Below are 22924 nucleotides of genomic sequence, written 5' to 3' on the forward strand. Positions count from 1 at the left end.
TGAGTTCACAAACAATCCTGATTTGTTACTGAATGGTTTTCTTGCTTCCTCCACCCACCTCCCTCTTCTTCACCTCTCCCTGCACTGTCTCCTTCATCTGTTTAGGAAGTGGTGGTGTGCGGCCACTCTCTGGAGGTGAATGTCACCAGCAGTCTGGACTTTTACCTGAGCATCGGCCAGCTGCAGCTCTTACAGCAGCTTGTCAGAGACAACATGGTGGGGATAGACACTCCTGAGAAAGGTGCTGAGGTAAATACTGCAACCAACAAATGAGTACAAGCACATATGGACACGTGCACGATAACATTCACTTTCTAAAGCCACGCATGAGGATGTACATTTATACTGGAATAACTTTACCTGGACACAATCTCTGTTTTCTGTGCATTTAAGTATTTATACAAAAAACTGAACAAAATCATGTGACAAAATCCCCCACTTATAGTATTGAATCTTTTTTACAGTTTAGCATGTGAATTCAATTTTTTACCCTTGTGTTTATCAGAAAAATTTAATGTTGAGCTGGTTAATTAGTTATATTTATATATTCTTTCATCACACCTTGGCCCAAGACCACCTTTCTCTCATAGTTAATGGCTTGTTAATTTTTTGCTCCAAAATCCATCATGACCGTTTTCCTTATACAGTTCCCCAAACTATTGCCCCTGAGTATTTGGGGTGAATCTAACACATTTAAATATTTACTCACTCGGAGCAAGGCAGTTCTCTAATGTGGCCTTAGTTTACTGCTCTGTGCTCAGCTGCAGCTTTCAAGGCCCTTCCTAATGTTTACAGGACAGGGAGCACCCAGGCGCCATTTGCCCTGTCTGACCGCTTAATAAAGCTTTCTAATGGAACACAATATAAAAATATTTACCAGCTGTGGTGAGGATGCGAGTCATAGAAGAGTGAAGGGGACAACGGAGAGAAGAGGAGGGGGATGCAATGAAATTTAAAGAGTTGACAGTGATTTTATTGTTATCTCTGCTTGGGATTCTTTCTGGAAGGATGTGCGTACGACAGCACAGTGACTGCATCTGATGACTCAGAGCCTGTAAAGCATTGGTAAGAAAAGAGCAGCAGGTGGGCCAAAACTAATATTTAGCCTCCACAATGAAAGTTTTCCTTTGCTAGTTTGCATTAAAAAATGAAAATTACCACCTCAAACACAAATACAGGAGATACCAGTCATAGTGATAAACTGCCATATGAGCCTTTATAAAAGAAAACTGCTCTCGATCTCACTTTCTAATCAGAAAAAGATAATTATGATACAAATTTAGTCATATACTCAAAACTAAAACATTACAGCACATAGGCCTCCAACCTCATGAAGGCCTCTACTAGTTTGATGATTTCTTTTCTTCATTAATTTATTTTGTTATTTATATAGTTGCTCTTAAGGAGGGGCCTGCTGTGCATCTGTTCTTGATTTTAGTGATCTGTGAGCCCTCTCCCCTGCTTGTAATGATTCATGGCTTGATTCTGTTGAGGGGCAGCTAACGGCTGCAGAGGGTTCATCCAGGTTTAAGGCAGGATGAGAAAATTCATCAGTTATTCTGGGAGGTCCACTGGTAACAGTTTTAAAAAAAGGATTTTACTCCTTTTAAAAAGGGTCATTTTGATTGGATTTAGTTTCTTCTGATGGTGTAAGCTGAGTTTTTTTTCCTACGTTTTCAGCAACAAATTCAGACATATGTCGTTTCAGCAGGAGGAGCTGGGGTTTAAGGGTATTGCTTAAGGGCATCGTGACAGTAGCTGCTATGTGTTAAGTCCTTTTTTCCACAGCCATGTTTCGCAGTTTATCTGGGAATTTGAACTGTCAAGTTTTTGTTAAGACATTTGTATCCAGCGGCTATGTTAAAGCTGCCTGTAGATAGATTAAGTGAAATTGAAATGACCCCAGATCTGGAGTGATGCAATCCAGTGATCATCCATCTTCTGTAGAGAGAAGAATATATGCCTGGGAAAATTCCTCTTTTTCATTTAATATCAGCTTTTTGGGCACAGTTGTTGGGAACTCTCTTATTTTACATTTTACTTTTATTATTCCATATTAATTTCAGGTGCATTACACCATGTTCCTGATTCGTTCAGTTTTATAGTATTGCCATTATAGAGTTTACCAGCATCATTAACACTGAGGTCAGTTTGTGTATGTCCTCACCTTTGTGCAGCTGCACAGCACAGAGGTTACTCTGAGTAAATGTGGTTTGGCTTAGGCTTTTTGACACTCTTTGTAAAACCATTTGTACTTCAGGGTCATAAGTCTTTTGGTGACGGCATCTCCACGGCTGCTTGACCCACTCTTGGCAGCAGGGAGGTCAGTGTCAGTTAGAAATGATGCGGCCTGGTGCTTTTTGGTCTGCAGAAGCTCATTCTTCATGCTGCAGAGCCCTCTAGTGGCACATTTATCTACAGCATTGAGTTGTTACATGCTCAGAGCCCTGGTCTTGAGGGCAGCGCGTCTTCACTCGAAGTCTGCCCGACCAGCACCCTGTCTACCCCTTGCTAACACATTAGACACATTGCAATCAAATAATCAGTAGTACAGTACGTGTGCTGAGTTGTGACTGAGTTGTTATAAATAACAATCATAAAGTTCATATGTATTTCCATAGCTAGTTTCCACAATATCACAATCTGGATTTGGAACATGTGCCTGTTTCTGTATTGCTTTGTTTTTAATTCAGTTTTAAGTTTAGTAATGATATTTATAGTGTTTGACAGTATTGTTTGTCCCTCCTTTATACAACCTGTTCGAAGAATTCAATTAAAAACAGGTTCCGATCTCAAGCATCTGGTACAGAGAAACTGTTTTGTTGTTTGTGTTTCAATAAAGTATCTCAGCTCTGACAGTCCGCACTGCCTCCAGTTAAAGATTAAATTAAACTCTGCCCCTTGCTCACTCTTTCTTAATTCCAAATCTTTTCTTCTCTTTTCTAAGCTTTGTTTAAATTCTTGGACATTTTGAGAACATTCTGTGGGCCTTGAACAGATTCTATGCAGATTTCAAACAGTTTCCATTGCCCCTCACAGCTGTGTTTTATTGTCTGGGTTAATGAATTTGTTTTGTAGGGGCTTTTGGGTTCCCTGGAAGTGGTGAGGCAAGCCAGGCACGTGGGCAATGTGTGCGAGCCTTGTGTGTGATTTCAGTGATTTCTAGACGCTGGGCTGTGCTCTGAGAATCTGTCCTCGTACACACATCCACAATGACCCTTCCATACATACACACGGAGCAAGATCTTTTTCCCATAATCTGTTACATTCAGTCATTGTGGGCTGTAGCCAGTTGTCCACAGTTTCCATCTTGTAACTTCCTGAGATGCAAAGTACATAAAACATGATTTAAGCAGATTTGTTGCTCTCTAAATCATTGCATTATTAGGATGTTTATCACAGCATTAGCTACGGTCCGCCACGGTTCCACATCATTCCTGTATTTTTTTGGTTGATGCTAATGATGATAAAATGAGACTAGGTTTAGATCAGGCAGCTTTCAGCAGCAGGAGGTTCCATAGTCAGAGAGCTATGAATAGATGATAGAGAACTTATCCCACAGCTCGGTCAATGGCAGTGTCACCTGGCAACACAGAAGTGTACACCCTCTCACACGTGTACACACACAGACACACACACACACACACACACACACTCACACACACATTGTCCCCACATTCCCTGCATGGTAACTGTCTTTAGCCTTTTATTTGGGAGCCAGCACTGTAATGCTGCTTTATGACTGAACAGCTGACCCGAGTGTCTGGTTGTGTGTTTGCATGCTGTGTCTCAGCTCTGCTATGACGTAATTCTTCTTCGGGAAGGGTGAAAAAGAAGATGGAGAAAAGTCAGCTCCTCATTGCCTTTCTCTCAGCTCTCTCAACAGCCACATCTTCCTTTACACATCATATTGTTTTTCGTATTCACCACCTCAGTGCCATCCACCCCTTTATGTAGATTCACATGGCAAGATCTCATTGTTGGCATCAATATCTGCCTGTTATTCAGTTGCCATAATGACAACGTCGCATGTATTTTAGTATTGTCCCATCAAACTAGTAAAGAGCAAGAATAGAGAATATTTTTTTGAAAAAAGTTTCCCCTCATCTTTCTCTCTCTCTCTCTGTCTCTCACTCACTCTCTCCCTCTCTGTCTCTCACTCTCTTCTCCCTCCCTTGACACACACACAGAGGCAGCTCGGGTCAGCCATGTGCTAGTACCACAGTGTGAGAGGAAAATACCCTCTGGTGCAGGGGAAGTCCCGCTCTGCTTCATCCTCTACCTCATCCTGGGATGATTACACGCATGGGAAACAGGGCTTTAGACTTCCTCCAACTCTCATGCACACGTACACACGCACACTGATGCCAGTGCACACACAAACACATGCTCAGGCAGTACCCAGGTTCAGGACAAAGTATCTGGCATCACAGGAAACTCTCAATTAGAATATTTAGTGGACACAAATGGATAAAAACCTCTCACTCACCCATTACCTGCCTTATCTCTATTTTTTCTTTCATTCTCTCCCCCTTTCTCTGTGTTTTATTTCCTTTCTTTTTGCCCGCCCACTTTGTCTTTCCTTCTCAATCTCCTGCATCTGTTTGTCTTCATCCATCCTTCTTTCATTCCCCTTCGTTGTCTTCTCTCATTCATCTATTTTTTGCCCTTGTTGGACTGGCACAGTTCCTGGTTGGGCATGTTTTGGTTCATCCAGAGCTGGCTGGTTATTCATCAAGCTGGCTGACAGTGGAAATGGTTCCTCCTCTAGACACCAATAGAATTTTATACTGCAGGGGTTTTGATATTACTTGACATTTGTACGGAAGCACACAGGGTGCAGTCTCATGCAAAGCTAGACTAACGCTTCTCTTAGACAGTGGGGTAGATCATCAGCCAATTAAATCACTGCGAGGAGTCAGTGCGTTTGGACAGCAGTTGTAAGTTATTAGTGGGAGCAGTGTTTTCCTGATGCAGGTTTTTTTGTGCATGTCCTCCATACAGCCACACTGAACTACAGTTAAATTTGTCTCTGATGGTGAAGGTTTTTTAGAATAGCTGTTTTCTAGATTTTAAGTTGTCCATTGTAGAAAATAATCACAATAAAAAATTTTAGTTTGTAAAGACATCTCTGATGGCTCTTCCCTAACCCTTTTGGCACATTGCTAAATAAAATAAGGAAACCTTAAAACAAATAAAGACCTTTTTGCACCTCAGTCTGTCATCCAAATGCTATTAAATGTTACACTGTGGGAAAATGGAAGCTCAGTGATCTATTCTGCTCTCTTGTATAACAATTTAACTCTCATTCATGTTGGAGTATTAGCCAGAACGTCGATAGCACATTAAATAGCTTATCTCAGCCACAGTGTTGTTGACAAGCTTGGCTCAATGAGCAACCTAAGGCTGGATCCTTGTCTGTGTATGTGTAAAGTAAACCTTTTCCAAGACCGCTCCTCTTTGTGATGAGTGTTTCATATTGTTTTGTAGCAGTAGAACTTCGAGAACTGCACTTTCTTTCTTGTATCTTTTCAGCACAATAAGGTGTCAGAGGAGCTTTTATGTGCATTAGATGAGAGGGTAAGACAGTAGACACAGCTTGAGAGATGATGGTCAATTGAAATAGAATGCAAAAAGAGAAAATTAATACAAGAAATATCTAAGGAAATGAGACACGACACAGTGAGAAACAAAAAGTTTGAATCCGGTGTTGATTTCTGGTTCTGTGTAAAGCATTTGTCCATAAATGTGGGAGCTGACATTCCTGAGGGGTCAGCTCTTAACCAGTCAGCCTAGCTATTAACCCTCTCTGAGGGCCAGATTCCTTTCACCCTGACCTCTCTCCATCCTCCGTAACAGTATTTTCATTTGCCCTGTTGCTGCTAAGAGTAATAATAAATAACGCTCCTTGCATAGCCATCTCCTTTTCCATTTTGGCTGCCTCACGGTGGTTAAGTAAGCGTTGTTGTCTCAGCTTATCTTAAACATACATATTTTCATAGCCAGTGTTCATCTCGCTGCCCTTCTTTTGTTATGAAACCATATCTTTTTTTTCTCTCTTCTTTGTTCATGTCTCACTGACCCTCCTGTGTGAATCAACTGCTAATTGACAGCCAGTCATAACAACTCACCTTCGCTGTTCAGCCCCCGCACCACAACCAACTTTCTTCTCAAAGCATAACCGTGGCACATTCTTAAACTGGCCCCTTGGAAACTCTGTCTATTTGAGATCAGTAGCAGCTGAATTTGCTCTGTCCTCAATCAGTTTTGGCAAAATTGGCGTGAAAACTCCAGATAACATCACAAAGGTTGGAATTCTATTAGAGTCTTGAAACAAACGGCGCCTTTGAGGAGAGGGCGCGGGCCCCCAATGTGAACCCTGGGTATCGGGTGTCGACTCAGGTGAGGAGGAGTCAGGAATACTCACTCTCTCTCTGCCCGCAAGGGAAACAGGATCATAGACTCAGGGGACTAGTAAAAGCAGGGCACACCAGGCCAGCTAGTACAGTCACGTATGCACACACACCATAGTAGACTAGGTTCAGTGAGAGAGCCCAGAATGTTTGTCTGAAGAGGTGAAAAGAGGAAACAGATTTATTTCACTACACCTGTATAAGCAAGATTCCACCTAGAATAACAGGTGATGGAGAGTATTGAGTTCTCTCTCTGTAACTTGGACAGTGTAATGAAAGTGTGTGTGTGTGTGTGTGTGTGTGTGTGTGTGTGTGTGTGTGTGTGTGTGTGTGTGTGTGTGTGTGTGTGTGTGTGTGTGTGGTATGTGACGACACCAACGTACAGTAGCTATTTTTCCTCATTGTGATTTTTTTCTAAAGTGTTCATCTTGGACAGCGCCCATTAAACTAAATATTTACATAAGACAAAATTCATACTTCATTCCAGGCTATAGGTTTTCCATGGGCGCATAAGCATTGTCTCTATTTTCTGAATCTCTCTGCTAGTACTTTTATTATGATTTATAATGAAAAATAGCTTATTTTGTTTCTGTGAAATGGCATGGTCAGCATTTTAGACCAAAAAATTAATCAGGTTTTATCAGGTACTGTGTCACCTTTTGTTTCTTCAAGTGCATGTTTGAAGAACTAAAGATTACTAGCTGCTTTCAATGAATAGATATGTGAAAGTGAATGGCGTCCTTCATCGCAAGGCTTGTGACTTGCCCTAAATCCAAACCATGTGCATTAAGACTAGGTCATCAATGCTTGATGCACACAAATTGGTGCCATGCAGCCAGTTGGAGCCAATCTCAAAAACACTGTTCAAATGTTTTGGGATATTTCAGGAAGTGGCCCTGATCTCATCTCTCACTTGTCGGTTTAGAGCAACTCTGGTTTATATGTCAAAGACTAATCATTAATGAGACCCCACATATTCCAAGACTTAGAATAGTCATCCTGGTAAAACCAACTCCTGAATAAGTTTCAGCATAACATCGTTGGTTTTACATGTTTTCGTTTTGGAGGTTAACAGTATTCCCTCCATGATAAACTCTGCTTCTGAATCCCACCATTGTAGCTCAGTATTGTAGCTTTTAAACACCTGAGGTTGTTTTTTTTGTCCAGCTGTCCTGTGGTCATTTTTGACTTTTTTAAATTTTATTTGGTAATTTCATTGTATTTTCGTATCGATTTGTCCTTTAGCCTTGTCCTCTGTGTTTCCCTTATTGAGGCCCTACCCGCTCAGATGAGAGGACAGGGGGTCTTGCATCATTCTCCTTTGAGAACCTAACATACAGCACATAAGAGCTTGTGTCTCACTTGGTCCTGGGAGCACATCCAGGGAGAAATTAAAGGAAGATTACTTCATTCCTCTTCTTCTAATTTCAGCTCTGCAAATAGACACTGAGCCAGGATTGCGCTTGTCTTAACACCGCTCTTTGAATTAGTATGCAATCTTGTGTGTGCATGCGTACGCACATGTTCACAGTGGTGTGTGTGTGTGCACACTCACTTCTAAATGCCTATATGGGGTTGTGCATGCTGCTGTGTGTGTGTGTGTGTGTGTGTGCGCGCACGCACGTGCTGGCTCCCTAGGGTGTGGGCTGATCATGACAGCATCACTCACAGTCCTCAGCAGACCACCTGGGGTTCATCTGCCCTTCTCAACCCTGCACCTCCCACCCCGTCCTGCTCCAAACAGCCTCATCTCACCTCAGGTCACCATTGTTTTCCCTGCTGTTGCTGTTTCCCCATGACCTTGTTACTAAAGCACAGAAAACAGTCATGACCGCCAGGCAGTGCAGGCAGCCGTTTCAGGAGAACACTCCATGACCTAATGAAATGCATCTCTGCTGCTTTTTGAAGTCTCTCAGACGTCTGCTTTGGTAAACCGCCAGGCCCATGCTCAAGACAATGTAGTTTGAAGTCTCTTTTGTTGTTTGTTTTTTTGAAAACATGATGCCAAAGCTAATGATGTTAAGTTGAAAGTTTGGATAAGTGATCTTGAGGGCCAGGTTGAAACCTAATGATTAGTCTGCAACATAGCCTTTTGTCGTACAAATATGTTTTCACTGTGTGTATGTTTGTGAGTTGTTTTCCACAAATATAAACAGTGATTCAAATGGAGAAGGATTATATTGTGTCAGTGCTGTTTGCAGTACAGTCTTGTAATTAAATTGATACAAATGATACCCTAAAGCATACACATTCTCTCTCTCACAGTAGCGTTCACACACACACACACACACTTTCACACCTACAACTTTCAGATGCCATTGACAAGTCTACCTCATTCATCGACACTTGGCATGTGCAAACACTGGCGTCTGACTATCAGATTAGAAAATTGACCCCCCACACAAATCTCCAACCTAAATAGGGATGGTGACAGTTAATGAGAGCCAGTTGTTCTTTACTCGTTCCCATGGAAAGAAAGGAGAGATGATCAAGGGAAGAAAGTCCGATGATGACACTGCTGCCGTGGAAGCCAGGGTCAGAGCAATTCAGACAGACCCCAGGGTGCTTCTGTCTCTCATTCACTTTCACTTCTGCTGTAGGGTGTCGCCTGATTACACCTTTCTCTACAGCTGGCCTCCATCTTAATTTAATTAGTGACCAAATAAATTGTGAGGAGTCAGATTGCAGCTGTCAAGGGATGTAAAAGAAAGAGTCAATATACTATTTTCCTATTACATGTACTGAGGCAATTCATCCTTTAATCAGCCATATTCAATCTTCCGAGCTCTCCATCTGGTGTCAGCCCAGTGATAACTTTATCATAACATTGTATTGTTTTTACTGTCCCAACTTTGTTTACCAAATGGCTGATATCTTGTTTATCATTAATGATGGAAGTATTTGGTGATAAAGTCCATTCAGCAGCATCCTATTCCAGCCAAGAGATTAGGTTGGACAAGCAGAGAAAGTCTGTGTATCATTTCTGAATAGTTACATCATAGTGGTCAGGACACTTTCCCCTGTGTTTGTTTTCACTAACACGATTGTGGTATTAATCTAGGAATTGTCTCCTCGCATTTTTAAACACTTCCCTCAATGAGTAATGCATCTCCATTGCATCCTGCTTATACAAACAGCCAGTGTTTTTGTAGTGATGGGGGTAATTTCTATGTGACCTCTCAGTCACCCCTAACCAAACTGTTGGTGGATCTGAATCAGGGTTTTGGTTTAGATTGGTGGATCTGTTGAGGATGACTGATGCAATAAGTCTCCAGTTGAGCTTATTGGGTGGTGTCTGTCAGACCCTTTAAATCATTCTTGACTACCATAGGTTAGGAGCGGGGCAGGGTGGGTTTGGCGAGGCTTTTTTGAGGGCCTACTGTGGTAATGGGAAGGCCATGGTATTAAACTCAACGTGTTGAGCACAACACTTCTGCCTGCTAAATGTCAGAGTTCTGGATACAGTTTTGTTTCTACTAAGCAATGGCAATCTGCGTTCTCTTCGTGCCAAAATATTTGTAAGTAAACTAATGTCGTGTGCAGGCGTAGGAGAAAACAGGTTTTGAAGTTCAATCAATTGTAAAAAAGAGTCTTTGGCCGGCACATCTCCCAGAGCCAGGTTTTTGTTGAGCAGCATAGTGTAGTTCCCCATATGGACCACATTAACTCACTCTTTTCTCCAGCCTTTATCATTTTGCATCTTTGTTTTTGAGCCAGGGTTTTTCTAAACCATAAAGCAGCTTCAAATGGAAGAGCAGCATCTTTGCATTCTTGATTTCTTGTCTGATCATTTCTCCTTTGTTTTTTGAGGTGTTTCACAGGCGTTCCTCTATTTAAACCAGCCATGTCATATCCAGTCCTATCCTCTTTCCGGAAGGAAAGTTCTCAAACTGACCCAGCGCTAGTGGAATGTAAACATGAATAAATTATTACTGTCACCCGGATATTTGCTTTCCCCCCTTTATGTCATGTGGCATCATGGGAAAAAGAGTCTCTGCCATGCTAGGCAAATATTCTCATATTGTTATTTCTTGAATCCCTACCAAATCACAGATAGAAGGAGAAAGGCACCAGGGAGAGGTGCTTTGGGGCCTGGAGTGTGAGGAGAGAGGACAGAATGTGTAGGATATTGTGTCTGATGCTTCTTTGAGAAACATGTTGTTGAACCCTGGAGGAGTAAACCCACCAATCAGCTTTACTGGGCAGAGGGAGCTTGTTAAACTGGCCCCGCTCGGCGCCCAGAGTGCACTGTTTAAAGTACAGTTGACAGTCACTCTGAAGCACTCTGCATCCATTTGCAAGCTCTGGGGTCGTGACCTTCCATTGCTTCTTTGTTGTGGTTCAGTTGAAGTGCATAGCAGGTTGCCTTTGTTATTGAAACAAAGTTGCAAGTATTAAATGACTTTCTTTGATGCCCCTTTTTTGTGACCACTGTTATGGCATACAAAGAGCAGTGACTTCATATTATGAATGTCTTCCCCCCTCTGTTCTCCACAAGAAAACGAGAGGATAAATTGCAGCCCTTATGGCATTCAGTTAACTATTATTGTTATTATTTTTGATTAAGTTGCGGTATCGCTGTATTGAGGTTTCTTCCACTGGCACAAAGGCACAGAGGCCTGTTATCAGCTTTATGGTTCTGGTAAACAATAGAGGGTAACACAGCAGGGCCTTAACCAATAAACTCTGATGTTGTCAAGATACAGCATCCTGCAAGCAAGAAGCTCAACTAAATAGTTGTGTCAAAAAAGATTAAGTAATCTGACCTTCCTTATTTTTCAAAGGGAATTCCACAGTAGCAGAGAGAACGCAGGGAAAATGTGCTAGGACTCTTACTCTTCTAGAACATGAACAACTCACTGCTCTGCCACTGGTTTCATTTAGGTTCAAAAATTGCAACTAATTGCAGCTTGTTTTCTCTCTACAGTAACTGTCACTTCTGTCAAAGATAAAAACAAGCATATATTTCACCATGATTTGAAAGCCACAACCCCAGTTAAAACGTAATGCACGTGCGGTAATTTGTTTTTATTTGGAAGAAAACATGACATAGTTACAAGTCTGCCTACAATTTGATTCTGGCTCTCAATGACAAATCTGTCCCCACATACTTCAATTTCTTTGAACAACTCTTTAATTCTCTAATAGTGTCAAGTTGATGAACTCTTTCACGCAACACTGATGCTAAAGTTCTTTTTTATACTGTTGCTTTGACCCATCTCCCACAATTAGCAAACTTAATGTCACTCAGCCAACCTTTCTATTCACCGATACTTTGATTATGTCACTATCAAACATCTAAGTATTTTTGAAAATGCTGTTCATATTTAAATATTCTGTCTGCATTTGTGTTTCTATCATGTAATTTCAAATGCGGTTCATTCTTTTTCTTATCTCTTTCCATGGCATGTCAAGCTAGTAGCAGAAATATTTCTCAAAATCATAGTTTTGCTCTGAAGTCTTTTGTGTTACCCTGATATAATTACCAGTCTTTTTTTGCGCTTTCTACTTTATTGCATGCCCCTAACATTTAGTATATACTTTGCCTGGATTCAGACTTCATTGGGGATATGTGGTTTTTAAATGGACCCTTTTGAAATGAATGATAGTCACCTTTGCTACTTGGACTGTATTTATTATATTCTTTCCTACCGACTATCATGGATTTCCCTACTGTCTTAAAACATTCCGATTTTCATGTTCCCTGATCTCTGAACCTGAATTGCAACCTACTTTTCATTCGTCTGGAAACAATCAACTGCATATGTGTTATTCAGAATGTAAAAGCTATGTTGTCATATTCAACTAGCGAGCCAACACTGTAAACGGGTGGCATTTGGATGATGTGACATTTGCTTCCACATATTAGCCTTCCTCTAGCCAAGCTGTTCTGAGTTACACTGACAGAAATAGGGGTCAGAAGTCGTACAGATGCGCTCTGATATGATTGGCACTTGGGAGACTTATGGTTTCACACTTTGGGCATTATCCTCCATTTTCCAGAATTTTCTGCCTTGAGACTGAAGGGGATGACTTCATGACTGGCTGACTGGGGCTAGGGGGGGGGCTCTGTGTATGTGTGTGTAGTCGCACGTTCATGATCACGATCAACCAAGTCCAGAGAAAGATTGCATTGGGATCTGGAAACAGCGCTTCAGAGCAGCCATTATATAATATAATAGAAAGTAATGGTTGGAAAAAGGGGATTTCAGCTGGGACTAGGCCTGTATTTGCACTACATGTTTGTATTCTGAATTTATTGCTCTCTGTCAGTGAATAAATTGGCAAAATGTTAAAGCATATAGACTAGAGACCATGTCTTCTTTGTATACCTATTCTCTTTATTAGAAGTGTAAGCACTGTGAGTCTATAACTAAGGTCAGAAACACAGGGAATTATCCAGTTGTGTGTTTTTCAACTCTAACTGAGATCAAACCTTCAAAATGCAACTGACTTCATGTGTGTTTATGTGTACTTGTCTGTGAACCCATTGATCGCATGTGTTGATTCAAACTATATGGACCAGTGTGTGCTGGGTATGTTTTCTCATTGTCTCTTTTCCTCTGCACCCCCCATTTGTGCTCCCTATTATCCCTCATTCCACTTGTAAGCACATCTAAAAATAGACCAAAAATTTGCTTAGGGGGCACTCTCTTAGTAGTGGTGGTTAAAAAAAAGACGGGGTATTTGCTGTAATTGTAAATGCATGTGTACAGCCTCAGCTTGGGAAGAGAGACAGAGAAGCGTAAAGAGTATCTGGCAGTTTCTCCTGGCGCTTGCTCTTTCCCAGCTGCACAGCAGCTTATTTGTCCCTTTCAACGTGGGGCGCTCCTTGGAGTGGTCATTTTTCCTTTGCCAAGTACCTTTTTGAAATACCTCCTTACCTCAATACAAGTTTCACCCGCTTAACACAACACACATGGAGACAGGTCCAGGCTCTTTTCTGCCTTCTCTCCCCTCCCCATTGCTTGGAAAATCTTACATTTCTACAGAAAAGGAGTGCACACATCCTGTCCTCATTAGGCCAGGGAAAGGAGAAGAATCTGGCAGAGTCGATTCTATAGAAGCCCCACACATGAGCCTGGCCGAATAGAACAGGCAGGCAGGCATGCATGCTGCTGTGTTTTATATGGCTCTTGTTCTTAGCCTTTGATGACACTGTTTAGAATAGGAAATATCTAATAAGTCAAGTATTCTGTCTAATGTCCTGCCAGTGGGTTTAGTATTTGCCTAGAGGTCTTGAAACACTATCTCCACCACAGCAATAATATACATTTAAAATTCTCATGTAGCGAGTGGGAGGGAGCGATGTAGAGAAAGGGAGGGGGCATCTGAGAGAACATGTTATAATAGCTACCATGTGCAGGTTGGGGCAGACAAGGGTGGGATAGGATGGGACACACCTTGGTTCTTTTGAAAACTGAATTTTTCAAAAGGCAGCCGTAGGTAATTGAAGCTGACACTGAACCCATTAACATGTAAGAGAAACATGTTTGATATGTTATTGGACATGATGATGATGAAGAAACCCCCAAGTTTCTTCATGATGCAGCTGTCAAGCGTGATAGAGCAATCAGAGGGCTGTTCAAATTGATTGAACAGTAACAACCTTAAATGTTGCAATGTGCCTTGAAGTGGCTGTTCTACAAAAAATGTTCCATACTCAGGAAGTGTTTGACAATATTTTTTACCCTCCACATAAACATGTCCAGTAGTAATTACCATTTTCATATTTTTCTCCTTATTTTTATTTTCAAATATTTGTCTCATTCCTGTCCCATGGGAATCAGTGGCAGTTTCTCTTTAGCCTTGGGGATGGCATGCTTTAGTAGCAAATACAATATTTCTATTTTTATTGTTGCTTGAAACTAAGCAACCTTCTCACAATGATTTATAGCATCTGTCACTGAAAGCTTTTTATTGCCACAACAGCTGAAAGTCTCCCGATATCCGTTAGTTGGAGTCAAGCATAAAATCTCAGCTGCTTTATACACAATACCACAGTCAGTGCATGAAACAATTTGCTTTGCTGGGGTGAGGCTCTTTTCTAAAGACATGTCCAATATTGCAAGAAGTGCAAAATGATTTTTTGACCACAGAAAAAGTCCCAGAGCATGCCTTTAATGTCTGTGGTTATGTGATGCTCTCCCTCTTTGGTCAATTTGTCCATGGTCTCAATCAAGCAAGTTATTTGGTTTGTGTCCTCTTGTAAAGCCTGGATCCAAACAAGAAACAAATTTTCCCCTTCAAAAAAGAGAATAAAACCTTTTCATCCATTTGTTTGATGCTCCCTACCCCCTTCTGTAATACTCACAAACCGTATTGGTTTGGTTTGAGATAAGGTACTTTGATTTAATGCAAAATGAATTGTGTTCATAAAGATGTTGCACATGTTTAGCTGCTTGTTAAGTTACACAGGTAGCCGTTCTCTGTGTGTACATGACTGCATGCATGTTTCAACACACATTTTACAAGAAACACAAAAACTTGGGACCCTCTTGTCACTCTGCCTTCTTTTTCACTTTGGTTGTTATTTAAAATCACCATTTCCTCCTATAACATGGAAATGTAGCCCTTAGTCTACAAAGCTAGCAATCACAGCACTATTTTTTTACAATGACGCCTTCATCCCCGTCTTCAGTTGATTTCAATGTGAACATGTCCTTATACCTTTCATTGTATTTATGTACAGGTGCGTCGACATGAGAAGAAGCATGGCAGTCGTGACCCTGCAACGGCTGTTGACATCTCATCACGTCACAGCGGAACTGGGCAGGACAGCGGCTTTGGCAGCGACAGTGCCCGCATCCGCATCGTCCAAATAGAGCAGCAGAGCGGGGCCAGTCACCACTGTATCGCTAGGCCCTCCCACAAGTCCACCATCACCAAGAACCTCAACTTCATCCCTTTTGACATCTTTCTCACGGCTAGTAGGTTGTCTATCATGACTTACTGCTCCAGTTCCTCAAAGGTCCTTCCCTCATCGTCTGACAGCCCCAGCACACTGGAGAAGAAGGAGGCTGAGGATAAGGTAACCAAAATTGGGGAACAGAGAATATGTCAGGTGATTCAGTACCTGGATCTGTCAGAAGTATTCATTCTATACACAACAGCAAAATGTGTTATTTATGTTAGCACTGGTGTGGTTTATACAGGATTAAAAGTTCACCTTTTTTACTTCATGAGTTTAAGAACTCATGCTAAAGTAGATGTAGATGCTAAAGATATTTTTATACAGTCTATAGTACAAGTAAATATTGTGCTGTAACTTAAATGTGTACAGTACAATTAGTCATTGTTTTATACCCTTCAAACAGTCCACGTTTTAAAGGTCTCAAATATTATCAACTGATCCTTCTCCATCTGCTTTAGGTGGGAAAGAGTGCCCTCAACCAGCCTGAGATCCTGTCTGAGTCTCCTCAAGCCTCTGCCTCGCCGACTCCAGAACCTGCTCCAGCTGCACAGGGTTCCCTTGCTGGCCTGACAGCTGAAGACATCTTCAACAGCAACACCTCACAGCCAGCCTCCCCACTCCTGAGAGGCAGCCTGCTCTCCATGAATAGTCTGCCTACTCCCAGTCGCTCCTCAGCCCGCCAGGCGCTGGGTGTGACCATAGTGAGGCAGCCAGGGAGAAGAGGAGCTGGGGACCAGGTGTTAGAACCCCTCCTTTATCTCCAGGTCATGCAACCATCTGCTCTTCTCAGCTGCCACCACCGCAAGCAGAGGATGGAGCTGTCTGTGTTTGACGTGGTCTTAAGAGGAGTAACTTCTGACTACAAGTGCCTTGGTGAGCTGGAGCACATCGAGATATTGGCTCTCTAAAAAGACAGGAAACGTTACTTTGCTACTAACCCATCATACCAACACATACAGACATAGCAGACTAGTAAATGTAAATTATCTTAATGTAAAATATGTCAGCACACTTTCTTTATCTGTCGTGTTGTCTTCCTTTCTCACTGCTCCTTCTCTCCTCCTTTTTATATTTATCTTTTCATCTGTCTTGTGTTTTTGCAGACCCAGGAAAGACTCTTCCAGAATCTCTTGACTACAACGTGTTTTGGCTGCAGACAGTAGCAGGAGAGACAGACAGTAAAACGGGCATTCCTCCCCCACTGCTCTGCCTCCAGATCAAAGATTTCCTCAATGGACCAGGTGGGGATCACACACACACACACACAGACAGATACACGCTGGCATGCACGCACGCACACACTCACTAGTGTTCGACACAACTTCTGTACACTCACATTAACATGTTCATTTACATGTGCATTGGCATTGTAAATGTTATTTGGGATGTTTTCGACCGGATGGCTAATATCATTCACTTTCAACAGCAAACTACAAGCTCCTGTAGATTTAAGTGTGTGCGAAACATCTAACATCCAGAATGCCTTTCACAGGGTCTGGTCTCTCCCTATTTTTAGACTGATATGATATCCATATGAGTAGCTTTAAGGTTGCTGACCTAAGGGTGTGGCTGACATTTTATCCAAACAGAACTGCAATGAATAAAAGTGTGGGCTACAATGTGAACGCACAACCTTCTTATTCATTTGAGGATTTCACGGAGTGTGTGTAGGCACAAGACATCCTGCAGTTCAGCTCCCTGAATCCAGCAGGCCAGATGTTGCAGACGCATACACACTAACACTCAACTAGGGATACACTCTAACGTTAAGTCTGTCTTTCTTCCACATGCATCCAATCATGAACACGTACTGTGCATGTATACAAGAAGGAGCTCCAGGCTGGACACGAGTAGCCCCCTCGCCTACACGTATCCGTGCTGTCAGCAGAAAGCCCTCAGCTGCTCTGTCCTCATGGACTCACACAACACAATGTAGCTCTCTGTACACCACAGCAATCACACAGCGCTAACTCCCACTAGCATGTCTGTATACCCCTCTGCTCATTCCAGATGATGCAGGCCGCCAAATCACAATGATCATGACTTTCCAAAGAGGCATTAATAACATAAAAATGTCCATTTGTATACGGTAAATAATATGAGTTCTCTGATCCCTGATTGGAATTTACTGTTCAGGAGAGGCATGTTGAGAGACTATCCTTCAATATAATAAGTATAACATTAATTTTATAAATACAGACCATTTATATACTGACCTCTGATCTCCCTTTGGAGAGGTGCAAGAAAGACAAACAGCAGTAGATCTAAAATTGTTTCCATAGATGTAGAACCTTTAAATAGATTTAACATTACATGGTATATTTATCTATTAGAATTTTCAACACCCAGAGTTGCTTTTGCAGCTTGATATGTTTTTTTAAGAGAATCACTGTCTGTTGTATCTTTAAAGATAATTCACGTTATGCTGAGGTTATATGTGATTCTCATATGCAGTTGAAGCACAGATCCCAACCGCAATTACAGTCAGGTGTTTCCCTTGAACTAGTAAAGAGCCGAGCTGCCCCTGTAACTGAATGATAAGTTGACTCATAATCAGTCACACTCATTCCTCCCACATGCACACGCATACAAACAGCATTCTCCCAAATGACTCACACAGAATCCAGACTCACTGGGAGGTCACCAGGTCAGGCACTGCTGGAAATCTTTGGAAGTGACCACACATGCTACTGGTCCCCTTTTACCCCCACCCACACACACACATGCACACACAACTGTGTGTTGTTAGGTTAGATGACTCTGTTGGAGATAACTATCCTCCTCTGGGATGGAGGAGCAAATAAAGAAGTTACAAAGAGCAGAAGAATCTGTGCAATGCTTCTGACTTTCATGGACTATTCTAATTGGTGTTGCTTGGTCAGTAAATGGAGATAAACATGATCAATGTTTGCCAGTCTTAGTAGTGAAGCTCCATCACCATTAGTAAGACTGTCAGAAAATGTCTTGACCTTGACATTCCCTCTTCTCAGTTCAGTTTAATTGTTCGGTTACAACTATTTTAAATATGAAACAAAAAAAGAGTGAAAGGAAAAAACAATGGCTAGAGATGGGATTAGAAAGAAAATGTACATTGTTTTATTTATCTGTCCCCTATAGTTTTCAGATATGCTTTATTTGCATGTGCTAGTCTTTATAAGTGTCTCTCGCTGTGATGTGTATGTATCATGTCTGGCAGCTCTACTTTGATTCAGCACTGCTTCACATTTGACTTATTTCAGTGAGGCGCAAACAAGAGAGCAGACCGCTGCGAGGCCAAGTCTTGCTGTGTGTTTACAGCAATATGCTTGCAATTTCAGCAGCATTTACTCTGCAAGACCAATCAAAGCTGCCCTCCCAAGGATGCTGAGTGGGAAACACTTGTTACATGTGCACTGTGAATTCGATGGTGTTTCAGCATTGACCCTCACACAGCCGCTGCTCATCACATACACACAAATTTACATATACACTGCTAATCCACATATAGATTCGAAGCCAGAATTTCTTCAGAACCACAGGGGTTCAAGGTTTGACCAGCACTTCTTTTTGTAAAAGAAGGCCAGGCTGGGTTGGTTTTTTCCAACATGAACAGGGATCAGTGATTAGCCAGTGAACACACAAACATTCATACACTTTCTTCATTCTCATTTTTCTTACTCAGTCCCAGTCTGAGATAGGGTCATTGAACGAGTCCAGGGGTAACTGCTACCACTTGGAGATGAGAGATCATTCATGCCCTCTGCAGAGAAGCAGCAGGTGATAGATTAGCTTGAACAAATTGGAACCATTACTCTCCAGTGTCCCTGGTTCCCGTCAAGCTATGGGTTTGTCAGTTACTGTATACAAGCCTGTGCCCCTTCGAACCGTCCAGAACCACTCTAATTTGAATCAGATGGCATCTGAGGTGCATGTCACTGGCCTTACTTGATATGAGGCTTTTTTGTGACAGTGGGATTCTACAGATTGGTACCACAGACATCCACACATACTTTTCACATGTGGGCCTTTTGTAATTTTACACTTTGCCACCTGTTTCTGACACAGGCTCTCTCCTGTCAAGAGTCAAGCGTGAAAGTCAGCTCGAGAAATCAAAAGTGGGCTGGGAATGAAAACAATGTTTGCGGTGTTTGCACACACGCACATTACCGACACCAGGTTCAAAGTGGGGTTGGCGTCATGTATGACCTTGCCAAAAAGGCACAGTAACCTGGGTAATAAGCATAGTTGATCTCCCTCACCACTTTGCAGAGCTATATATGTGTGTGTATGTGCCTCTGTCAGACCTTGATGTCCCACTTTCTCCAGTGCTAATAGAGGCTGACACCTGAGAAGGGCTAGTCTCTGATTCCCCCCAGCCTGTTCACATTAAGGCCTGATATGAACACCAACTCCACCTCTTAACCTCCAGTCTTGATGCGTGCTCCTTGCACAGGCCTTCCACTGACAATCCTCTTTAAACACATAAAGTCTCAAAGCAGAAGCAAAGATCTTTCCAATAAAAACACTTGTGTGTGACTGCCACTGTTGGTAAAGCCCTTCTTCAGTGTACTATAGCTGGGCAATAATTGTGCAAAATTTCTTTAAATTATTGATATTTTTCTTCTTTTTTTTAAATCTGCCATTCCAAGCCATAAGAAGAACATTTGAAAGAAATGTTACATTGTTCCATTTATTTTCAGCTACATGCTTCAGTCTCAAAGAGGTGTTGCAGTGTAAGTCTTTATGATAGATCTTGATCCATAAATGCATTATTTTGCAGCTTAGTCTTCCAAAAAAGAAGTCTATCATGGCTTGTAAATAGTTTCAGGTTTTTTTTCCTGTTTTGTGGTTTTAGTTGCTTCTTTTAATGCCTCCTTTGACTGGATAGTGAAACCACATGGAACATCACTGTAAAGTGATGACTTGGATGTACTTGACATATGGCTATATAATGCAGTGATATGATTTCATTCGAATTCTGCTAAGATTCTTTTTTTTTCTTTTCTCCAATGCAGTAAAAATGTGCTGCACTGGTTGTTGGATACAGCTGGGTTCCTCCATGGAGAGTTCACACAACTTAAAATCCAGATACACTTAATTCTACTATCAGACAATATAAAAGTGAAACAAATTTACGTTGAATTTATTTGTTAACCTCTAGTAATTGTTTTGTTATGAATGGATAAATGTCCTAATTAGTTGAATTAAAGAATTTAAAATGTCTGAGGTCATTGAAAGCATGATTTTTATGATTTAATAAACTAGCTGTAAACTCTACATATTTCTTTTTCTATTCATGATGTCAGTAAAACAGTTTCAGGCAACAGTCAAATAGACATAAACTGACTTAGTGTTCTACTATTTCTGCAGCTCTGTGAACTTACTTTATGCCTCTATTATATTTTTAAATCTGACCCATTTAAACAATTAGAGATGTGGGAAAGATGATGTCAGACATACTGCAGCAGATTGCATAACCCAACCCTGTTAATAGAATGTCATTAATAGATGTGTTGTAGCTGCAGTGCAGGGAGTTTTTCTCAGCGTAGATGTCCCCAACAGTCCCAAGAATTCATGCCAGCTTTCTTAGAAATAATAATTGATGCTTTATGCAATGATTTAGCTATTTAAATACAGCAGCAAGTTGAATTAGATAAAGGATATGTCTTTTTTTCACAGACTTTTACACAATTGATATGATATATATAGGGAAAAAAAGCATTTATATTTTTAAAACAAAATGTTACATCATGTTTAGGTATTTGAGACTTTTTGAGAGACACACACACTCACACTCACATTACCAATAACCATCCATATTTAGACAAACTTTCAGCACTCCAATAGATCTGGATGCAGTAACCTGATGATTTGTCTTGTTTCTGTGTTTTGAGGTAGAAAAGTGTCAGTCGTTGACAGTTGTGTTCCACCACAATGTTGTAAGCAGGACAACAATATTTACCCCCGCTTTCGTGCAGAACATCAGAAAGTGTCCTTACATGGTCTCTAGCAGTAATTTTTATGGTAAACGTGAAAGGGTTGTGTCAAACATCTGCATCTTCATCAGAAATAAGGAAAGGACTTTGATGACATACTTGTGGATATGGCCAAGTTACTTGCCACCGTGGGTCCTCCCAACACAACCAGATGATAACCGCTCGCCGTCGCCTTCATTTTTATTACAGAAACAATGCATCCTGAATCGCCCAGCACATTAACTTTTCTGGTGGCATCTTGGTTCTCTGGGTCTGTGTCTGTCCCTGTGTCTCTGTGTCTCTGTGTGTGTGTGTGTGTGTGTGTGTGTGTGTGTGTGTGTGTGTGTCTCTGTGTTTAGACTTAGTTGTGCTAATCACCCTCCCCGGTACAGTTAGAGGTGCTCTGGTGAACCTCCTCCACAGTTGAGAACTGCTACAACTGGTGAAACTTGCTTGAAAGTAATAGATAATAATCATTTATTTGTGATGCTCTTTTTAAAGCACCTTTTATTTAAAAGGGCTTGATCAGATGACCGGAGCAGCCGACTCCCAGAGTAGGGGCACAAGAGTTCTGTTATATATGCAGGGGCAATGCCGTGCCTTGTATATTATTAATATTTTTTTTTAAATAAATTCTGGATTAAACTGGGGCGGCTGTGGCTGAGGGGTGTAGAGCAGCTCTCCTCCAAACAGAGGTTTGGTGGCTTGAATCCCATCCCAAGCCCATGCTGAAGTGTCCTTGGGCAAGATGCTGGACCCCCCAAAAGATGGTCCCTCATAGATGTTGAAGTCACTCATTTTGATTGTAAGTCACTTTGAATAAAAGCATTAACTAAATGACGTAATTAATAGTTAATTATTATAATAATAACTGGAAGCCAGTGAAGGGATGCAAGAATGAGCGTGATGTGTTATCGATGACTAGTTTTGGTCAACAACCTCATGGCAGCATTGATGAGTGAGTGGTGCAAGTGAAGAGGGAGTTGCAGTAGTCTAAACAAGAAAACATTATGTGTTGAACAAAATGGTTCGTCAAATTTAAAAAAGTTGTGATTCCATTAAATGTTATTTGTATAACGCCAAATAATAACTACCTCATATCAAGGCACTTTACATAGAAGGTCAAAACCTTAAACATTATAGAAAAACCCAACAGTTCCCACAATGAGCAGCACTTTGGCGACTGTGGAGAGAAAAAATATCTCATTAACTGGAAGAAACCTCTAGAACCAGACTCATTGTGGGCAGACATCTGCCTCGACCGGTTGGGAAGGAGGAGGAGGAGATTCAAGATGGGTGGAAAAGAGGGGAGAGAAGAGAGAGAGAGAGAGACCAGGGACAGTTGTGCATCATCAGGTTTCAGCTCTGACTAAAAAATATAGTTTTTTATAATGAAAACAATAAGAATGTAAAGATGTTACTAGTGATAGCAACAACAATTCATATAATAGTAATAATAAAAATAATAATGGTGCAATAATAATAATTGAATTTCTGCAGCTCTGGAGTCAGAGATACCTGCAGAGAAAGAGAGAGACAACACAAAGTAATGTGAATGGACAACATTGCAAGGCAAGGTAGAATTCACAGTAATTGGTTGAATTTTCATTAGTTGCTAAGATCAAGACATCCTGTACAGGGAC

General features: G+C 41.3%; 1 protein-coding gene across 6 annotated transcripts in view; it reads left to right on the forward strand.

The window, feature by feature from the left end:
- The window catches only part of LOC109632016 (intermembrane lipid transfer protein VPS13B), a 313199-nt gene that overhangs the window by 210277 nt on the left and 79998 nt on the right, over nucleotides 1-22924 (forward strand). For all 6 annotated transcript variants that reach the window (XM_069537175.1, XM_069537173.1, XM_069537176.1 and 3 more), the window contains exons 34-37: nucleotides 106-249; nucleotides 15106-15444; nucleotides 15786-16200; nucleotides 16431-16568. In XM_069537175.1, the coding sequence (XP_069393276.1) occupies nucleotides 106-249; nucleotides 15106-15444; nucleotides 15786-16200; nucleotides 16431-16568 (1036 nt within the window). The remainder of the gene's footprint in view (nucleotides 1-105; nucleotides 250-15105; nucleotides 15445-15785; nucleotides 16201-16430; nucleotides 16569-22924) is intronic.

Source organism: Paralichthys olivaceus, chromosome 13, assembly GCF_024713975.1.
Source record: "Paralichthys olivaceus isolate ysfri-2021 chromosome 13, ASM2471397v2, whole genome shotgun sequence".
NCBI classification, from domain to species: domain Eukaryota; kingdom Metazoa; phylum Chordata; class Actinopteri; order Pleuronectiformes; family Paralichthyidae; genus Paralichthys; species Paralichthys olivaceus.